This window comes from Rhizopus delemar, genomic scaffold (genome assembly GCF_000149305.1).
Source record: "Rhizopus delemar RA 99-880 supercont3.1 genomic scaffold, whole genome shotgun sequence".
NCBI classification, from domain to species: domain Eukaryota; kingdom Fungi; phylum Mucoromycota; class Mucoromycetes; order Mucorales; family Rhizopodaceae; genus Rhizopus; species Rhizopus delemar.
In genome coordinates, this window is record NW_027137827.1 from 1,647,715 (window position 1) to 1,661,858 (window position 14,144).

At 33.0% G+C, this 14,144-nt stretch overlaps 4 protein-coding genes across 4 annotated transcripts; 1 reads left to right on the forward strand and 3 right to left on the reverse strand.

Moving 5' to 3' along the window:
- Positions 1–439: 439 nt before the first annotated feature.
- On the reverse strand, positions 440–3,025 carry RO3G_00655 (uncharacterized protein; the record flags this gene model as incomplete). The annotated part of the gene is made up of 11 exons (XM_067655246.1): positions 440–474; positions 627–703; positions 752–835; positions 1,114–1,415; positions 1,467–1,604; positions 1,652–1,765; positions 1,815–2,034; positions 2,094–2,316; positions 2,365–2,475; positions 2,529–2,581; positions 3,009–3,025. The coding sequence occupies 11 exons, from the start codon at positions 3,023–3,025 to the stop codon at positions 440–442; spliced, it is 1,374 nt and encodes a 457-aa protein (XP_067511347.1).
- Positions 3,026–6,613: 3,588 nt separating this feature from the next.
- Positions 6,614–8,157, reverse strand: RO3G_00656 (uncharacterized protein; the record flags this gene model as incomplete). Its single annotated transcript, XM_067655247.1, has 3 exons — positions 6,614–7,242; positions 7,295–7,597; positions 7,716–8,157. 3 exons carry the CDS (start codon positions 8,155–8,157, stop codon positions 6,614–6,616), a joined length of 1,374 nt encoding a protein of 457 aa, XP_067511348.1.
- Positions 8,158–10,899: 2,742 nt separating this feature from the next.
- RO3G_00657 (uncharacterized protein) lies at positions 10,900–11,541 on the forward strand (the record flags this gene model as incomplete). The annotated part of the gene is made up of 1 exon (XM_067655248.1): positions 10,900–11,541. One exon carries the CDS (start codon positions 10,900–10,902, stop codon positions 11,539–11,541), a length of 642 nt encoding a protein of 213 aa, XP_067511349.1.
- Positions 11,542–11,707: 166 nt separating this feature from the next.
- On the reverse strand, positions 11,708–13,653 carry RO3G_00658 (uncharacterized protein; the record flags this gene model as incomplete). Its single annotated transcript, XM_067655249.1, has 5 exons — positions 11,708–12,789; positions 12,837–12,984; positions 13,032–13,205; positions 13,280–13,468; positions 13,525–13,653. The coding sequence occupies 5 exons, from the start codon at positions 13,651–13,653 to the stop codon at positions 11,708–11,710; spliced, it is 1,722 nt and encodes a 573-aa protein (XP_067511350.1).
- Between the last annotated feature and the right edge of the window lie 491 nt (positions 13,654–14,144).

The following is a 14,144-nucleotide window of genomic DNA, read 5'->3' on the forward strand; positions in this document are numbered from 1 at the left end:
TTGTCCAGCACAAATGAACAAAACATTAGGCATAAAGTTACCATTTATTGTATTGGTTGTTAAGAGTTTAAACAAATATTTCTCTTTTGAGGTTGAATTATTAGATGACACAGACGAAAAGAGAAGAATTAGAGCTTCTAATTTTCAAGTAATTCAGTATGAATAGTATTTAACGTACACAAATTAACCATGAGAATAGATTTCTACACGGGTTAAACCCTACATAGCTACTATGCCCATGCGTCTGGAGCTTGGCTGGAACCAAGTGATTATTAACTTGAGCGATTACGTGAAAAAGGCTTTTGGTACAAATTATAGTGAAACAAGTCGAGTTACTATCCATGCCAATTGCAGAATACGAAGAATTTATTTTACAGATCGACTGTACAATGAAGAAGAATTACCAGCAGAATTTAAACTGGTTTTACCCGTAAATATTTTAAATGTTTATGCATGTTCTTTCTAATGATTTCTCTATTTTAGATTGATAAAGCATAAAGCTACTCCTTTTTAAAGAAGTCTGGAAAAAAGAATTCGATTTCTTTTCGTGCAGATTCATCAGAATCTTTTAAAAACCATTGTCAATAATTAACATAAATGTCTTTTTTGCTTATTTTTTTTGTTACCTGAACCGTGAAATGAGTTTCTTGTGTCTGTTAATCCATATAATGCTCTTAATGTATTTGGTTGATTTACTCTTGCTCTAATAATGCTATAAGAATCAAGTTGCCTCTTCATTTCATAAATCTACCTAACAGGATGAGTGGGGCCTATTAAACTACGCCATTCCTTAATTGCATTAGGGGCAGTTAATATTAAGGCTTGAAAAGGACCACTTGTCATATATCCACATAGTCGATGATAAAAAAATTTACTCTTGTGCTCTGCATAAAACTTTCCGGCCTGTTCCTCAGTCCAGAGAACATTGTTTTCTTTGATAATTTCTAAACCTTGATTAACAATGGCTTCTTTTATTTTTGGTGGTAAGGCAGCGTTAGCACAAATATCAGGTTTTAAAAGAGCCAAAGTTAACTGTTTTGTTACTTGAAGCATAATTATAAACAAGGGTAAAAAAAAATGCTGTGTGCTGTGATTTAATAATTATTTATTTACTGTTCAGATAGCTCATAGTAGCCTTGTGAACTATATTTTGCTTGATCTATTTTTTCATGAATAGCCCCACCTACTTTTTTAAAGATACTTGTTGTCGTTGCCGTTGATTCCGTTGTTGATTGCGTTAATATTTCTTGAGGGTTGGTTCTTTTATTTGGGTTTGTATAATCATAAGGTACAAACTTGGTATCTATTTCTTCCATATTATTTGGCTTTGTTTTAATAGAATGTGGTCTTAATGGTTCTTCTGTAAACAGTAACTCTTCCAATTCATGAATAGCGTCGTAATTAGGTGAATCTTTCTATGTTGCCGGTTAGTACAATAAAGCGTAAAGCAAATAACCGCTATTTACGCTGGGTATAAATGGTGGCTGTGCCTTTTTATATTCAAGCTGGTGCCAATCTATTCCTTTAAACCAAGAATGCGACTTTAGTAGTTCCACGCCTTGCTCACCATGACCTAAGCGATCTTTGGGTTGCTTGGTAAGTAACTAAAAAACAAATTAAAAAAAATATATGTAGACCAATATCACTTTACCCCTTTAACTACTTGTTTGCACTCGGGTGATATATGAATATCTTCAGGAAATTCCAATGAACCTTTTAAAATTGATTTTCGAACATCTTCATTTGTCTTTCCTTCAAAGGGTCTCTATACATAAAATTAAGAAGATCGTTCTCTAGTGCGTACTTTAACAAACCTTGCCGAATAAAAGTTCATAAGTCATGACTCCTAAACTCCACCAATCAACATCCTCTGCGTACTTTTTATTAAGTAATATTTCAGGTGCCATATAAACCAAACTACCCGCTCTATTCTGACGATAAGGTTTTTGAGATGTTAATTGTGTTGCTACATTAAAATCGCTAAGATGTGCATGTCCTTTAGCGTCTAACAATATATTGTCTGGTTTGATATCACTAATAATAATATCATATTAAATATGTGTGATTGTGAGTAAATACATGTGTGTAACTACCGATGAACTATTTTTTGTCGATGTATGTGACTCAAGGAAAGAATTAATTCTGCAACATAAAATCTGACTTGAAGTTCATTAAATGTTCCAAGCGAATTCAAGTGAAATCGAAGATCACCTCCAAGCATAAGATCCAGCACCATAAAAATGTTTTCATCATCATGAAAGGCATACCGTAAATTGACAATCAAGGGGTGATCGATTAATTCCAATATAGTCCTCTCTGTTAATATATTACGAAATGCATTCAGCTCAATACATTTTGCTTTACTAATGTATTTTAATGCATATTCTGATAGACTGCTTTTATGTTGAACAATACGCACTTTCCCAAATGCTCCTTTACCAATCACTCGCAATAAGTAAAAGTGTCTTAACTGGACTTTTTTAAAATAGGTAAAAATAAACTGCAGTATTTTTTTTATTTAAGCATACCTTCTTCATCACCAAAATCGATATTTGATCCACAACAACACAAAGCTCCCATACTATTAATAATTATAATAATAAAAATGTACAAAAAAAAAGAAGTTTTAATTTAAAACAATTTCCTTTTATTAACGCTTTTTTTTTTCTTTTTTTTTTTTTTACAAAGTCAGTTTAAAAACCAAGATCTGCGAAAGGTGCTCACACTAAAAAAGGAGAGTATATCGGAGTAATAACTGCAACTTTATTTTTAAAGTTACCTTGCAGTCTACTCTTTACTTCAGTTTATACTTTAAAGAATCGCAAACATGATTCTTTATACTTATGCTTGCTTGGGCATTTGACGATATATCTTAATTATGTATTTGCAGTTTCCATACTACTGGAAAGTTATATGTCGCTGTACGTGTCAATTTCTTCTAGCCTCTTCCTCTCTCTCTTTTTACAGTAATTTTTTCTAAGATGAATAGGCAAATTCTACATATATACCTTCTTTTCAATGTCATATTTAACTGTTAGTGCTTTTTTGATTGCTGCAAATTATGCCTAGGTCAATCATCCTAGTTTATCTAGTCTTTTAAAAAAAGCCAAATTTGCTAGTTCCAGTCCTGATTGACAAATTACCTTGTGAGAGCCGTATAGTTACTCATGAGTAAAATTACATGAAAAAAAAGAAGTATAGAGCAGTAGGTTTGAAGCCAGCTTGCCCCTTTTCTTTTGATTTTGGTTTTTATTTAAGAATAAAAGTATAGAGTTAACATTTTAATAAAGGATAATACGAAAATAGGATATAGATGTTATTGCCTTCTTTTTTGTATATTGTGACTTTTCAATGCTTTAATGCATAGCACTACCATTGTTTATGTCGGATACATTTATATTAATGCTTAATAATATAAATTTATGAATTATGAATATACTACTCGTGTTTCAAAGCTGTAGTCTATTAGCACATAATCATTTAGAAAAAATCATCCCTGCCAGCCCATGTCATACTTGTTTCTTGAGGTGTCTCACAAGCTTTACTAACGCAGACTCCTTATTGTTGATGGCTGACTATTTGACAAATTGGTATATAAAGTAAAAGTCACGTACCAAACAAACCAACCGAACTACACAAAAGTATATTCTATCTTATGGCTAGAAAGGAAGCGAAAAGTGCCAAGATGATGACCTAAAGGGGAATCATATGTGATGGTTTTTTTTTTTTTTTTTTTTTTTTTTTTTATTAGCGGATTGATGGTTACCTTCAACCACTGTATCTTAAAAATAAAAGGGGAGTTTGAGAAATGAATGCCAAATGAACTATATATGTTTAAATTAATAAACTCGAGCTTAATCTTCATATAAAATAAAAGTATACATTCATATTTTTATGTTGTTATACAATTTATGAATGCTTGATCCAATTTAGTTCAAAGTGCTCAAACTGGTTGGACAAACAGAATATGTGGATTTTTTTCTAAGAAAAAAAAGAAAAAGAAATAAACATGTCTGTTCTTGAACGTTTAGAATAGTCATTCATTTATTGGTAAATATAAATATCGAATGATTTCATTCACGAGATAACACAGCAAGATTTACTACTACTGAAATGGGTTAGTTTATACTTTTTGCTTAATTTATATCTATTGGGATATTACGGTTCATAGCCAACAGGTGGAGGAAGGACAGGAGCACTCAAGATTTGTTCAATTATTTTATCCATGTTTTGATAAGAGTAAAATTAAAAAAATAAAAAAAAAATGCTTTTATATAAAATTAGATATGTTGTCAGTTAGTGGCTCGTTATTTTTTTATTATTATTATTTTATTAATAAAAGAACAATGTGCTTGAAAGGAAACGGCCTTAAAGAACAATTTTAATTTGAGTCATTATCATAGCTGGTGAAACATGCTTTACAGTTGCTTCATGGTTTGCTTTAACAAGATTAAAAGTAAACCAGAAGATAAATCTACTCGCTGGATCTCATTGTAGCTTAGATTTATCATCAAAAGATGAGTTATGATTAAGTTTTTAAAAGAAAATAAAAGTTTGGGCAGTTTGTGTTATTTTTGAGATTAATAAAGTTTTCTTATTTATTTCAGCAAAGAGATCTATTTCTTCTTCAAATAATCATAGTATAATACATATAAGGCATCCAGTTTCCTTACTATTGAAGATCATTAATCCTTGTTTATCTATTGACGTATAATATATTCTTACATTCTATCACTAGGTGGCGGGGTCATAAATGGAGCTCGTGAATTTAAACCAGTCATGTTTTTCATTTGAATAACAAGGCTATAGAAAAAAAATAAAGGGGACCTATTTATATTCAAGACTATATGTTGCCAGTCGATTAGCCATTGTTTACAGTAGAATTATTGATTTACACTGAGGTTAATGAACCAAGTTAAGATAATCCAACACCATGGGTTAAGTATTAAACATCAACGTCTATATGCTTTGAAAGTTGATGCATGAAATAGTACTACATTGATCAGAACAGTATACATTGAGTACGAGAGGGCATATATCAAGAAAAGCAACCAAAGAATACATAAAGTGAGAAAGTGACTTGAAAAGTATGAAAAGTTGTAAACAGCTCAATACCCAACAAGGTGAAATGTCATTTGACTGCCTCTCTTTTCGCTTTCACACAATCTGCTTTGTGAGCAATCAAGAAGCTATTCATAATATTTGAATCAGCAAAGATATAACTCTTGCTGGTTCATGTTTGAACAATTCACAGAGAACAATGATCAAAAACGATGTTACGTCTTAACAACTTTTTTCAGGTTTTCAAAGTGCATAGACTGTTTATTAATGTAATCAATGAAATTCAGAGAGCCATCTTCACTTTTTTTTTTTTTTTTTTTTTTTTTTTTTTTTTTTTTTTTTCGGATAATCAGGATATAACACAAAAAAAACATCCACTAACCCGACGGCTTATAGAGAATTTGTTAGTTATTATACTACAGCTATCGTATAAATTAAATCCTTACTACTTGAAATCAGATGAATCAGCATAGCATATAAATTGGGTGTCTTCTATTTTATTAATCATACGTCTTAATAAATTGGTTTAGACTTTACAAACAGAAAGCATGTATGTTTTTATATAGTAGACAGACTTGTTGTCAATTTAATTAGCCCATTGTTCATAATGACACAATGCTTTTTTTCAACCATAATAAATTTGATTGTTTGCTGTTTCTACCAAAGCTTGTGTATATAGACATGGGATCATAGAAAAACTCGCAACTGTTAAACACAACAAGCCTAAAGAAGCACAAAGGGTCAGCATACATTTCATCTGCAGTTTATCCAGCTCAACTGAAAGGGACATTTTCAAAATATTAGAGCTAGCAGAGATGAAGTTCATACTGGCTCTTTAGTTAAAAATGGAGCATAATCAAAAGTAGCCAATGACTATGTAGAGTACATTTGGAGAAAGCCGAATAAAAAAACGATATAGTATACAACGATAAATAGATATGGCTAAAAGACAAACACATGGAAATAACAAAAAAAAAGAATAAAAATAAAATTGTATCAACTGTTTATGCAGTAGCTTAATTGTTTTATAAAATTCAAGATATAACGCAGCAAACAGATTTACCGGATCTACAGTTTAAAACATAGTTGTGAGTACTTGTATTTCAACTTTTGTACAATTAAATCTTACATTTTGCTACCGAGTGGATGAAACAAAACGTTAGCGTTTATTTTTTCGTTTATCATGCTGGATTTAACTGATTGATATAGTGTAAAAAGAATCAAATATGTGAGCTTATATTCAAGTTTGAATGTTGTCAATCAATGATTTATTATTCAATACTAGCAAAAAAAAAAAAAAAAAAAAAAAAAAAAAAGAAAATAGTTGCCAGGGAGAACAGATTCTCTTGAGTAAAACGATTATTTCAATAGCTAAAAATCAAGTGTACTTTATCTCTATTCTTTATTATACAATAGTAATCCCCTTTTAATTCCAGTAATTTTTTACTTATGAAACTATGAAATTAGCTATCAATCAAAAATCAATAAAAAAAAAAGCCTTTATTATTACACTGCGTTGATAACCGTTTGCTCAATACGAAACCAACGCTTTTTACAAATAATCATCTAAACGTTTCCTTTGACTAACTCTACTAGATCTTCTAGTTCTTCCAACAGAAGATCTGGAATCGCTTTCGATTTCTTCTAGTTTCATTGTATTTTTTTCAATGGGAGCAGCTGAAATAGGGTTGTTACTCAACACAGCAATTTCACTAGGTGCTATAGGTACTATGTCCATACTTTGTTGACCGTCTTTTACTTTACTTGAACTCCTTGATCGTTTTCCTCTACGACTCACGCTTCTCGATTTACTTTTTCCGTCCTTTCTTTGGTTATCACTGGATGATCTCGAAGCAAAGCGATCCGGTCTTTGATCTGGATCGGATATCATATGAAGCTTTTTTTCCAAGGATTCCACGACATGAGAAACATTAATAATCTCCTTCAAGTTATTCTCTTTTATGGCCGTGATCAGTATACTTGCAAGTAAAGCAGGCATAATATAAAACAATGCAGATTGGGATTTCTTGGTTAGATGAGCTGCAAAGATAGAGGCGCCTGTTCCCATTGCATAAGCAACCATAGATGTTTGATAGAATGGCTTTGGGAATTCCTCGTCCCTGTTACCCATCTTCCAAGCTCTACATTGATCAAAACGTAAACAATAAGCAATGAAGATACCTATGATATGAAAATGGTTATAAAAGAAGCAACGCCCTATTTATCTTTCTACCTGGAATAATGATATCTATTATACTAAGCATCGTGAACAGTTGATTTTCTTGTACCAACCTGTTTAGAACAAATGTTTCTATGTTTCTTGGCCATACAATGTTTGTTGGAGCACCAGAAAAGCTTTCGGAGATGTTGATGATGGTTTCTGAGCCAGATATCCACATGAAGTCATGCAAAAGCACACCACACATCAAGATAAGCCCAGCCCAGAAGGAATCAACAGTAATAAATCCAACAATGTTAGTTATCAGGCAAGTGGCAAATAGGTCACCAAGGATCCAGTGTTCTGTCATGATATAAGCTACAGTCAATGCGATGGAAACAGCCAAGATGAGTAAATGAACTATGGTCATATGGACCTGGCATACATCTTTTTCTTTTAGTTTAGTGAATGTGTTTAGACAATGCAATAAATTTACCTCTTCCTTGTCTACTAAAGCAAAATTTATAATCACCAATCTTATCCAGCCACTTTCGAGGTATATTATTTTTAGCAATTAGTAAAATGGTATTGGAGAATAAAGCGGTGGATACGATGGATGTTGCTATGGTGATAGCTTCATTGATATATTCCGGACGAATGGTTTTTAATGCCAAATAAGTATAGAATATAGCAACAAATCCAATGACAGGAAAGAAAAGCGCGTGTCGAGTGGATATCACATGTGTTCTTTCTTCAGTTTCGTCTTCAAAGCCATTTTCAAATCGAATCCTTCTCCTCTTTCTTGCTGTTGGCTTTTGCATCATCCTTAGTGAAATGAAGGATCCGATACAGATAGGCGTCATGGCGAGGATAAGCAAAGCCAAGGAAGCGCCTGAAAGTGTAAGTAATTGATCAGATGTATTAAAGTAATACGACATGATTTACAATGAAAAGTACAGAGTAAAAAGAATAAAAAGAGAAAATTTAAAAGTAGAGATCATTGACGTCAAGATGTTCGCATAAATTTCATGGTTATGTAAGGGCCAAGATGGTTTCCTTTTTTAGAATAAAAGGTTCGTCATTTAAAAATCATACTAAAAATGATGTATTCACTTCACGTCTAAATTTTCGAAATAGAATCAGGTACGATCACACTTTATACACTTGAATTTATCACTTACGCCAAGAATTTCTTTTAAACAACGTCGCCATTGTACTATCGAAAGAAGCAAAGCATGGGAACAAATTCAAGTACTGCTTATGAACACAAGTTTGCTCTTATCTTTGTATCAATCATCTACTCGATTTTTACTCATGTGTTGTTACTAGTTGCCTCCAAGCTACTTGCAAATATCAAGCAGCTTGTTCTAGTGACCAAAAGAAAAAAAAGTGCTATGCTGGCCTGTCAGTCAAGTTGGATATTTCGAGGGCCGTCTAATGTCTCATATAAGAAACAAATCTTCTTTACTCTAGTTCAAACCAAATGTCCTTGACCACTATGCTCGTATCATAGAAACCTTTCATATTTTGATGAAAAGCAAGAAAGGCGATGGGAAAAGGGAGAGAATCCGTTTTCATCTTGAGAGACATGGAATGGCATCACTCGTACCCACATAGGTGCTAGTGTGTAACTCACATAGGATTCTCAAGCCAAGAACGGAGCCTCAGGTTCCAAACGCATGTTCAAAGGTAACTCTATTTTTTGGGAATGTGGTCAATGATGGCTTTCAATGGGCCAACTGCTTTCCTTGGTGGTTGCAACTGAGATTTGCGACGGATATTGTTTCACGATGAATAAAAGGGGGTTGTACAGATCTACGAATCATGTTCAGAAAGACACTGTCTCAGGAACGATCAGTTCTCTCACTTTAAAATAATTTTGCTTTGTTTATTGTCACGGATGTCCCATTCAAAAGTAGCATGGATGAACAATGTTTGATTCCTGGTTACCACTTGTAATCAAGGCCTGTTTTTAATTCAATGGGAGGCTCTGGGCGTCTGTGATGACTGCATGGCTGAGTTAACCGATTGATTAGATTGTTTGGGAAAGTACATTATTTCATCAAAAAGTAATAACAGCAGCAAAGGAAATACACGGTTATTTATTTTATTTATAAAGTCTAAAGGGGGTTTACATGGATTTATTGAACAGTGAATAGAGTGTGATGATAATTACTTCAATTGGCTGATATACCTTTTTTTAAAGAGAAAGGTTGAATATTTATAATACAAATACTAAAATAGATCTTCAATTAGCTGAATACAAATAGAAACTGAAGATAAAAATGTTCTTTAGACAACCAACCTTTTGCATTCAATTCGATAGACAATGAATCACTGTTCTATAGCATGCAGCCTCTAATATAAATGCACTCATGTACTCCCTTTAAGTTTTTGTTGGTCAACAAAGAGATGTGAGTAACAATAGAATAAAGACACAATATTCTTTTGAGCATAGTTATACAAAGATGTAATATTTTGATTGAATGCCCTAGTTTGAATAAAGAGTACTTTAATAAACTGTCTAATAATTCTTGTATCTTTCCATCTTTTCATACACCTTTTCCAGTTTATGTTGAAGTAAGAATAGAACACTGAATACAGGAATAGTAAAGCAACTACTTGTTTGATTGGGAACTGAAGCACTTTGATTTTATTTTTGTTACATTTACTTAATAGGCCCTTTGTGGGCAATGATGAATAAAATCGGGAATTTTATCAAGTACAATGAGTCACTGACTGGCAACATATGGACTTGAATATAAATATGAAGCTTTATCTTTCCTTTCATTTATTTCATTATTAAAGTTAATATGGTATTCCCTGATCCTTTGCCCACACCACCACCGAGCCCGGATAAGTAAGATTTGATGGCAGAGAATCAAAATAGGAATACTGACTTTATAATTTAAACTATAGACTTGGTAGACACAGTTGCTGCATTATATCTCGACTATTTTAGAACAAATAAATTACAACATAAATTGTTCATCTATTTTTTATTTTTTTTTTATTTATTTTTGCTTATGACCCAATAAACACATTTGAGGTAAATTGGCTATTGTGAAAAATAATAATAAAATATATCAAATCTACAATTTCGACAGGCTCTCTGAATAGGCCTGTGGAGAGAAGAAAGTAATGAAAGAGACCAAACAGATGAAAAAGATAGGATGAGATGGGCTATATAAATTATGAAAGAAGATGGTTACTTTATTTACAGAATATCGCTCATTTCTATTGCCTTTTATAAATTGATTCATCAAGCGTACAAGTGAAACATGAACTGTTTGCTTTTATCAGAAAAGTAACCCTTTGTCTGTGTTGAGTTACTTTTGGCCAATGTCTCACTATCGAAATGAATAAGGATGTTTGGGGATGATGAGTAAAACTTGTTCAATTCGATTTTTAAAGAAAAAGGATTCAACTTGTTAATTCGATAGCCTCTGTTCTTTAATAAGACGATTAAATACAAATATTCCATTGGCTGAATCTGATAACAAATCCCTTTTTTTAATATCAACGAATGAATCAATCGTGTGGACAAAAAGATAACGTTTCAAATCTTTTTATTATTTTCGTATCACACACGATGTCAAGGTTATCGGTCATCATTTGATGCAGAATATAAAAAGAGAGAGAAAAAAAAATTGTGTGAATGAGGGATTATTTCTTTTCTGATGTACACACTTTACTCACAAATATTATCAACTAACAGTGACATCCTTTTGAATAACACAATAAACAATCAACAACAAGAAGTATCTTGTATTCATCCACTTCAAATCCTCTTACCTTCTTCACCTAACCTGTTCGCCTTGTCACCTTTCTTGGTTGAAAATAAGCAAGAAGACAGCGATCAACCTTCATTTTCTCCTATCGAATCTTACTTTTATGAAAAAGAACAAGAATTAAACAGTCTGGCAAGTTCTGATGTCAATAGGCTTAATGAAGATGATTTGGATTGTGTTGATCAAAAGCAAGATATGTCTTATGAAACGGATGACGATGAACAAGATTCTGATTGGGAAAAACCAAGTTTTAAAAGAAGCAAGAAATCAAGACAGTTTACATCCTCTTTAAAGAAGACCATTTGCAGTCATACTGAATGTGATAATTGCCAAATAACAAAAACTCCTCTTTGGAGACGAAGTCCAGAAGGCAAGATTCTTTGTAATGCATGTGGTTTATTCCTTAAACTTCATGGAGTCATTCGACCACTCAGTTTAAAATCCGACATTATCAAAAGAAGGAATCGGTCGGGAAGCACCACTGGTCGACATAAACGATCAAACAAGAAGAGATCTCACAAGAAAGTCTAATTTTTTTTTTTTTTTTAAATTCTCATCAATCATTTGTAAATAAAGTGCAAATGCAACATGAAATAATATCACATGAAAGATAAGTAGAACATGTATTTTTTTTTTTTTTTTTTTTTTTTGGTTATCTACAACACACAAACATTCAATAATTCACTTTTTATTTATTTTAACGCTTTTGTGTTTTCAACTTTTTAGCTTGTTTACTAGCATGTTCAGCGTACATATCAGACAAGTCTTCATCATTTGCACCCACAGACATCTTTAATTTCCTTTCAGCATCATATTTCGCACGAAGAGTGGATTCATCCAAGCCTTTTTCTAATTCACTTGGATCAATAGCCACTTCAACATTATCTGCTTTTCTTTTAGAAGGCACATTGGTTGTCTCATTCACTGCAGATAAATCATATCCATGTTGTGATCCCATAAAGCCACTAACTGATTTCTTAACCTCTGGAAGGACTTGATATAATTGTTTAGGTCCTTCATCCTCATCTCTCTTACGATCCTTGCGAAGTTCAATATGAGCAGGTGTTTCTAATCCAGAGGCAACTGAAGCTATACCAGAAGGTGTAGCCAAGCCATCAGCAATTTCTTGAGACACACCAGTCTCATCAACTTGTTCTTCTTCCTTTTCTTCTTCTTCCTCTTCCTCTTCCTCTTCTTCTTCCTCTTCTTCTTCTTCTTCGTATTCTTCCTCAGGTTCAAGTTCACCCCAAAGTTGTCTATCGATAGGTTCTACAATTTCAGGAGGAGCAGCCTCGGGTTGAGCAACACCAAATACGTCACCATAAAGTGGACGATTGTATTCATCAACAGGAGGTCGACCCCAACCACCAGGATGGTACCCCCACTGAGCACCTTCTGGTATCGGTGCATTCAAACCAGGAATTTTAAGATTGGGATAACTTGGTGGAGGACCATAACGTTGCATGTTGATGAGCCATGGAGGAGGTGCCAAAGGAGGCATATTCAAAGCTTCTTTTAATTCACCAGACAGTTGGCCAGGCTTTTGTTCTTTTAATTTCGTTTCAAATTCTTTGCCTTCATAATACAGTTCGCCATGTATTGTAAACTTGGGTCTTGTTTGAAATCTGAAGAAGGCATCATGCAACTTTTGATAGTCAACGTCAAGTTTACCCATCCTAGGTGCCACTTTTTCTTTCATCTTTCCTCTTAAACCTGCTGCATTTTCCTTTTCTCTGACTGCTTCACGCATTTCCATAATACCTGTATCCTTTATAAAGTCTAATAAAAAGTGAGTAAAAAGTCATTGATTGAACCCTATGTGTTACCTGGAAGCTCCCATGGTGGTTTTTCAATACCGCGTTTTCCTTGAAGGTATTTACGCTTTTGACTCCAGTGTGCAGGAACAGGAACTGTATTGCGATATGATTTAAGTGAAATGAGCAATTTAGGGTCTGATGCAGTTACATCCCACCACTAATAACAATAAGTCTTATTGCTAAATAATAATTTTATAAATTTACCTCTACAACTTCTGGCTTTTTCACAAGTTGCTTTAATTCAGCAACTGTCAAACGTTGTATTTTTTTAAGCTTCTTTTTAGATAAAGGCTGATCAGAGTCTTCATTCTCTTCATTTTCATTCTCTTCATTTCCATCTCCAAGTTGACTTTGTGATTTATCATGTACAGGAAATTCCTATTTTTTTTTTTTTGTACATGTTAATTCAAAATGAAATCGGCTTTGTTTTATTAATCAAGAGTCTTGTTTACCTCTTCATTATCTTCAGGTTTTCCTGTCTGGAAATGCTTAAAAATATCAGAAAATTGCTGCAAAGTATTTTCATCTAATCTCGACATGCCATCCACTTTCTTTAATGTTGAAACATCAATCGGTTGAACAACATACTCAATTTCAACACCATCAAGTGATTCATCCTTTTGCTGCTGCTTTTCTATTTCCTAAAAGCATACAGTAATTAGGTTACTGTGCAATAATAAAAAATTCAGATCATTACTTTTCTTTGGGCTTCTTCTGCCAAACGTTGTTTTTTACTCTTCTTTTTATTTCTTTTTCTTATTTTTAGTGCTTTTGAGGCTGCTTCATCCTTTTTATGGATGTCAGCGGCTACTGCTACTTCTGTCATTGTTTTATCTTTTGAAGCACAAGCAACAAAAAAAAAAAAAAAAAAAAAAAAAAAGGGCGTGAAAATATGACGCAGATACAGTCACACTAGACTACGGATAAAGAAAACTAGCGGAGTTTGTATCGAGAAATCATGCTTTACTACAACACTTTTCATTTGCGTTTTTACCCCATATCGTATTTAACTGGTTGGTTTTCATTTTACCTGAACCATTAGCAAAATAGAATCATCATGATTCATTGGATCCTTATTAACAGTTCTTTACAAACAGCCTCATACCAGCTTTGTCTCTGGACCAATTTAATAACTTGAATTATGATATTTTTCATATAAAGTAGTACTGTTTTGCCGCTACCTCCATTTGTTTATCTAATTTTATTTGCAATGCAGGATGTACACTAATTTCGTAAACATAAAGTCGCCAGAATGAAGACAAAAGATGTGGTACATTGCTCTCTGGGATGTCTTTAAAAACTCCTCCCTTCAATATT